Raw genomic sequence first — 7,186 nt, 5'->3', positions numbered from 1 at the left:
AACTGCGTCAGATGCGCACCAGAGCACGGTTGCACGCAGCAGCACGCAGCAGCACGCAGCAGCACGCAGCAGCACCCGGCAGCACACGGCAGCACGCAGCAGCACACGGCAGCACCCGGCAGCACACGGCAGCACACAGCTTTCGTCGATTGGTGATGTAGGATGAGCAAGGCGAGACAAGCACAAGGCAAGAGGCAGACGACAAATGCACAGTACTCAGTCAAGAAACAAATGACAAGATGGCGATTGTGCATAAGATCTTCTCTTCTCCCGTCCCAAGCATCCTCTGGGCCAGCTCAGGACGGCACGAAAGTCCCCAGATCACCTCCCGCCATGACATTTCGAGGCACGCCCAGCCACAAGGTGGCAGTCATGTCTGCTGTCGTAGCCAACTTCGTCACACTGGGTAACGTTCCTTCTTACCGGGATCCGGCACTGGACGGTACAACTAACTCTGCCACAGGAGCTGCCATGAGTCATGGCATCTTGCAGCAGCTTCATCACACGAACCCGGCCCTGAAGGCATCCTATTTTCAGGTGGCATGGATCAGCAGCCTCCAGGTGTGTCCATGACATGTTCTGTTACGAGATCCTCCGGCTTACAAGGCCTTTTCTTGCGATGGGCCATCCATAGTTGGCATGCCTACAACTGGGCGCAACTCTACCGGAGCTATGGTGCCGTTTTCCGCCACGGCCTATCATGGCGACAGGGGCAGTCTTGTGTTTGGCGGGTCGGCTTTGGGCGAGTTTCTCATCGTCGTACGGACAACTGGTTGCCTCTGAAGGTCTCTTGCTCGGCGTTGGCTCAGCCCTCGTGTAAGTTGATGTTCCGACGTACAATTCAACCACTCACACCACCTCATCCATGCATCCACACACCCCATCTACACACACCATCCACACCATCCACACCATCCACACCATCCACACCATCCACACCATCCACACCATCCACACCATCCACACCATCCACACCATCCACACCATCCACACCATCCACACCATCCACACCATCCACACCATCCACACCATCCACACCATCCACACCATCCACACCATCCACACCATCCACACCATCCACACCATCCACACCATCCACACCATCCACACCATCCACACCATCCACACCATCCACACCATCCACACCATCCACACCATCCACACCATCCACACCATCCACACCATCCACACCATCCACACCATCCACACCATCCACACCATCCACACCATCCACACCATCCACACCATCCACACCATCCACACCATCCACACCATCCACACCATCCACACCATCCACACCATCCACACCATCCACACCATCCACACCATCCACACCATCCACACCATCCACACCATCCACACCATCCACACCATCCACACCATCCACACCATCCACACCATCCACACCATCCACACCATCCACACCATCCGCACACACCATCCACACACACCATCCACACACCCACCCACCGGGGCTGGCAGCATTGACGTAGGGCTGCCCTTGCAGTTTGGCGCCGAGCATAGGGGAATCGGTCATCGCCGATTCGGTTGGCTTCGCGATGAGCGGCCTTGACAACTGTGGCTGTCCGAATGCCAAGTGCCTGGCCAGTCTCCCACAAGTCTCCTCACTTTTTCTCCTCGTCCTAGGGCTAATTGGCCATGGCAGCCATCACCCGTCCCTGACCCTCGTTCGTTGCCACTACCCCGGCCCGTCCTCCAGGCTGCCGCTGCACCTCTCTCGCTGCGGCGCCATGCTCGGCGCCGTCTTCTGGTCCTTACTCGCCCACTTCCTGTCGCGCCACGCCGCCATCATCTGGGCTCAGCGCGGTCTCGCCTTGGTGTCCGTTCTGTTTCTGGTTTGCTGCTGTGCTCTCGCGCCCGCGAGCCCGGCCCATGCTCATTCTCACGACGACGCGGACGACGAGGAGCAGCCGACCACCAACCGGCCTCATGCTCATGGTCGCGGGGTGGCGACGGCGCTCACAGACCATGCCCTCCTCGTCGCCCTCTTCCTCCTCTACGCCGGCGCATCCATGACCTGCACCTTCGTCACGCCCCTGGCGCTCCGAGCCGGCGTGGCGCCGACGACAGCAGGGTTTGCCCAGGTCGGCATGTACTCGGTCGGCCTGGCGGGATACTTCATGATGGGGGACATGGAGCGCGCCGTTTCCAGGTGCGCGCGCAACCCAACGATGCAACCGAGTTGGAGCTGACGTTTTCCTCGACAGAAAGTGGATTCTCGTGGCCGCCGCTGTGGTCTCGGGCTGTCAGATCGCTCTCTTTCCGCTCATGCTGTCTACCCCCGTCGTCTTGCTCTTTTTCTGCCAACTAGGGTTGTTTCTGGCCATGCTGATGGCGACCACGCCCCCTTATTTCCTGCAATCGATTTCCTGGTAAGCCTGTCCGATCCCCTCGCCGGCGGCGCTGAGTTATCGACCAAAGAACTAGTGGCCGTGGCGCCCGACTCCAACTAGTTGCGTCGAGCATCGGGTAAGACCAGCCCATCTCTGCCACCCTTGCAAATCAAGGAAGCGAGCTGACACAACACAGGTTCTTGCTGGGCGGCCCGGTTTGTGGCTTCGTCGAGGATATCGGCAAGGGATGGGTGGGTGGCAGCGTGGTTTGCATGGCGACCCTGCTGGGGGGATCGCTTGCGCTGGCCACTACCCTGACCTGCAAGCGGACGCTGCGACGCCGACTGTAGACGTTCCTCCATCCGCCTCGAACCCGCGGACAATGCAGGGGCGGGCTGGGTCGGCGGACGCCGGTGACGTGATGGGGAGGCGAGAGCGCCAAATTGGCATGGAGCCTTGCATCGGAACCGTTTCTGGCCGAGGCCGAAGCGAAAATGGGCGGGGAAAGAGGAGGCGTGTCGAGGCGCAATGAGGGTAGTGGGCAGTGCGTTTGTGATGGAGGAAGAAAAACGGGCCGCTGGACGTGATTCAATTTCTCGACTGCACGCTTGCCAGGTTGCTGGTTTGTGCGCTGGTTTGCTTGCTGATTTGTTTGCTGATCGGCTGAGCTACACATGCTTCCGAGTGTAACTTCAACGATAAAACGCTTCGTAAAAAAAAGAAAAAAGGCAAATCTATTCACACATTACGTATCTAGAGTGAATGAGAGCAGACACTATGGATGGGCAATAGATCTCGAAGGACTGGCTTGCATCAGCCTTGAATGGAGCTGCAGGAGCCCGACGGACGATAGGGACGAATCTCGACCAGGTTTGGGGCGGAGGCGGGGAAGCGGGCAGATGGGTGCGTGACGGGCCATCAGGGTCACCGGGTCATGCAACTCCTGGATCCCGTATGGTAGTATGTTAGCCACTAACAGTTGCCCGAAAGAGCGTGGCTTCTTTGTCGAGCCGCCCGTCACGTTTTTTCGGCCAATTCTGGGACGTTGCGCTATGTCGGGCCGATCGATTGCGCCTGCAGTCGACAGCTCATATATATATATATAGAATACACAAACACTCTCGCCTGCGACTTCGCAGGGCCGACCATGGCTCGGGCCTGACCTAGCACCCTTTCCAGTATTTGCTGCGGGTGGGTCGCAGGAAGCTGAGCCCCCCCACCCCCTTTGCTTCTGTCGCCTGGCAAAGCGCCCGAAGCTGCCATCTCCGCTTGCAAGTTTCCGCGCTTCTCTTTCCATCCTGGCAAGCTGATCGTTTGGTCTGGTGGCTGTACAGTATCACAAAGGAGCACACACGCGTCTTTGACGTCTATGCTACTCGCACATCCAGCTTCGCTGCATGACAGCCCCGGACCATTCGGCGTGCTGCAACCAACTGCCTGTTTCGCGCGCAGCATGCAGCTCAGCAGGGCCACTCCACCCTTTCGACAAATCAGCCACGCCCTTGATTCAAAGCCATTCTACATCTAGAGCCGCTTTCTTGGCATCTGCAACTACGCTGTCCCTGTCACATATTTGTTTGCTCACGGGAGCGTGGCATTCGGCCAGTGTGCTTGCCAAACCCTGCTTTCACTCCGTGGTGTGTAGATACCTACTACGCGCTCTTTCTGACTTTCTCGGAACGTATCACCTTCGACAAAACCCTCTTGACTAGAAATGACTCTTGCTACAACCCGCGAGCTTGACGGCGGCCGCGTTCACCGATTGCCCATTCGTTGACAGGCTCGACCGTTCAGTAAGGCTGCGTTGGTGGGGGCTCCAGCCTTTCCGTGGTGGATACCAGGGGCACCAGCCCGCGATCTCAGCGATTCATGAATGTCAGCGGAGGTCAGCCAAGCTAGGCCATGCCAAGGAAGGTTCCTGGGGCGGGCCTTCCTTCACACCCTCTGCTGGGTCTAGTCGAAGCCCAGAAAAGGGGCTGGCAATGTTCGTCGCACAACTCCGTAGCCGTGCTAGGGACCCATGGCAGCGCAAGTCTGGCGACGCGCCCCCTTTTCTCCGGGGTGTCAAAACCAACTTCGACCAAGTTTTTCTCCGATAAGCGATTGCGCGCCAGTGTGGAAACAAGCCTTTTTTGGGATTTTTCTTTTCACTTATTTTTCGTGTCTTGCTCAAATAGTAGCTTGTGCTGTAGTGCAACTCTGTCGTGCCATGAGGCTCGTCACCGCGCGTCCCGGCGAAGGGATCAGAAGGTGGGGAGCGATTTGTCTTCGGGGCCCTCCGCTGCCAGCCGGCGTTATTCCCTCCTCCCATACCCATGCATTCTTCGCGCCGAAGGCAACCACAGGGCGCGTGTAGACAATAGCTACGACTGGGCTCCACAAAGGATGATGGACTGACGTCGAGACCGTCCTTTGTGCGGTGAGGAGCCGGGTGGGCACAGGCGGCAAACAGCGCGACGTATGTCCCGAAAACCAAGCTCTACTAGCAGAAATCACTGGCCATGCCATAGATTCCGTACAAGGCGAAAAGAATGCGCAGAGGAGAGTTGGCTGCGTCCTGGCCTTGTCCACTTGTCCAGCCTGCTCTTGTGTAGGGTAGGTGGGCCCGGGGGGAAGGGGGGTGGTGGGCGAGGACCGGAGGACTGTTGGACGCGCCGCCCGCGCACATTATTGAATGTCGGCATGTGGATGGCGGCGCGCGCCCATGTTCTCACTAGTTGCCCCTGGAATACTCTCCCTGCCATCATCCTCCAACTGTAGCAGTGTCGCGCCCAATGGCATGTATCTGTCTGAATCGATACCCGTCAGCGGGTTCACGATGATTCCTGGCCTTGTCCACTTGTCCAGCCTGCTCTTGTGTAGGGTAGGTGGGCCCGGGGGGAAGGGGGGTGGTGGGCGAGGACCGGAGGACTGTTGGACGCGCCGCCCGCGCACATTATTGAATGTCGGCATGTGGATGAACAATGAACACAACCCAAACAGCCGTGTGCGCATGGGCCGGCCGCGTACCATGGATTCCGGCCGCAGTTGGGCTGTGTCTGCGCCTTCTGGCCAGTCTGGGCCCACCGCGGACTAACAAGTCTGCGCCTGCGATTGGTTACCGACTGCGTGGTAAGTAGGTAACCAATCAGAGGTGGTTGATGGGTGTCCGCCAAAACTTGCAGCAATGGTTTCCAGTCCCATTGGAATGCAGTAGTGAAGCCGAGACGTTTGCGAGTGGAGCCAGGGTAATGAGAATAGACACATTCATTCAACGAGTGGCGGCGTGGATGCTACGTCCCATCAAGAGCTGCGAGTCCAGAGCAAAGGTGGGCCTGACAGTTTGGCAGGTTCTTGAGGCGATGAGGGCAGTGGAGACGTTTTGGTTCTCAGGTGTGTGTGGGACCCGAAGATTAATGTCCAAGAATGCGATGATCATGACAAGCAGGTTCAGTTGGCAGACCACCAAGAGTCGCCGTAGCTGAACGTCGTGGACGAAGAGACGGATAACGTCGCTCGGCCGCAGCTGTCGACACCGTAACAACCCATGGGTGGTGTGGAGCGCGCCGCTCTGACGACCAACGCCAACAGAGGGCAACGGGCCGGGCCCGACAGGATGATCGGGCGCTTGGCAACTGCGGACGCTACTTCTGAGCCCGCCATCACAAATTGAGTGCCAACAGAGCGTGGGGATTTCTCGGCCGTGGACTGGAAGATGTGCACGTGCGCCTGATCGTCTGCGGATGATTCGCTATGGATGCGATGCACCCAGTAGCATCAGGAATTGCCTGATCTCTCGGGGTGGGTGGGTCGGCAGGCGGGTTGGTGGGTCGGCAGGCGGGTTGGTGGAAGAAGAGGGAAGGCGGTGGGGGGCCAGCCCCCACTCGCACCCAGTTCAACTTTACAACGGTCGCCCATCTAGGCAGCAGGGGGCGGGCTGCGTTGGGGCGGAGTCAATGAATGAACAAGTGCTCGTCGATCCAGTACGGCCCGTAACCAGAGCGGCGTACTCCGGAGGGGACGCAGGGGGAATGTGTCTGTATGTGCAGGGGGTACTTTTGAAAGGACTTCGGAAGGGTTGGGGAGGGGGTGGGTGTTGACTCTTCACAAACGGAGGGAGTGCTGTTGGTTGGGTGATTCTTTGTTTGGGTGATGCCCGCCAAGAAACTCTCCAGTGTGTGTGGAGCCTCACAAAAGAGAACAAATCGCCTGTCAACCATGACAAGTGGCTTGAATTGAAAGGAGACACAGACTGGCTGGTACAACAATGATGACAAGGCGACCCACAGCAGGCAAGCCTGTGGTTCGCGCGGGTAATGCGAACGCACTGCCGATTGACAAAGATACCCTCCAGAGAGGCAAGTTACGGCTCGCAGCGTCGGCATTGTTTCCCAATGCTCAGCAAAACACTCCAATGTACCGATGTACCGGATGCAGCCTGAAGGAGCATGGAGCAGGGCGTGTTGTCTCTTTTTGTTTCGAAAATCACGCCCCGGAGCACCTGCCTGATTATGAGTTTAGATGGCAGGGAGTGCAAGTAAAACCGAATGAGTAGCAGAAAAGGGGACACAAAGGGGTACAGAGAAACGAGCAGATACGATCAGTACAAACAGATACCACCCAATACATGCAGATACAATCGAGTACAGGCAGATACAGGCAGATACAGGCAGATACAGGCAGATACAGGCAGATACAGGCAGATACAGGCGGACACAGGCAGATACAGGCAGACACTGTACTGTATGTACAATCAGATATGTCACATATCAATACATACAGATACAATGACTACATTAGATACTGAACCAGCAGATACAAGCAGACACAAGCAGATACAGACAGACACAAGA

At 57.5% G+C, this 7,186-nt stretch overlaps 1 protein-coding gene across 1 annotated transcript; it reads left to right on the top strand.

Annotated features, from left to right (window-relative positions):
• Nucleotides 1-1,751: 1,751 nt before the first annotated feature.
• ISF_09981 (Major facilitator superfamily domain, general substrate transporter) lies at nucleotides 1,752-2,704 on the top strand (the record flags this gene model as incomplete). The annotated part of the gene is made up of 4 exons (XM_018853580.1): nucleotides 1,752-2,173; nucleotides 2,229-2,393; nucleotides 2,449-2,490; nucleotides 2,551-2,704. 4 exons carry the CDS (start codon nucleotides 1,752-1,754, stop codon nucleotides 2,702-2,704), a joined length of 783 nt encoding a protein of 260 aa, XP_018699233.1.
• Nucleotides 2,705-7,186: the final 4,482 nt, after the last annotated feature.

This window comes from Cordyceps fumosorosea (genome assembly GCF_001636725.1).
Source record: "Cordyceps fumosorosea ARSEF 2679 chromosome Unknown scaffold_120, whole genome shotgun sequence".
Taxonomy (NCBI): Eukaryota; Fungi; Ascomycota; class Sordariomycetes; order Hypocreales; family Cordycipitaceae; genus Cordyceps; species Cordyceps fumosorosea.
The sequence above is the reverse complement of the archived record's forward strand: the minus strand, read 5'-3'. Positions and strand labels throughout refer to the sequence as shown.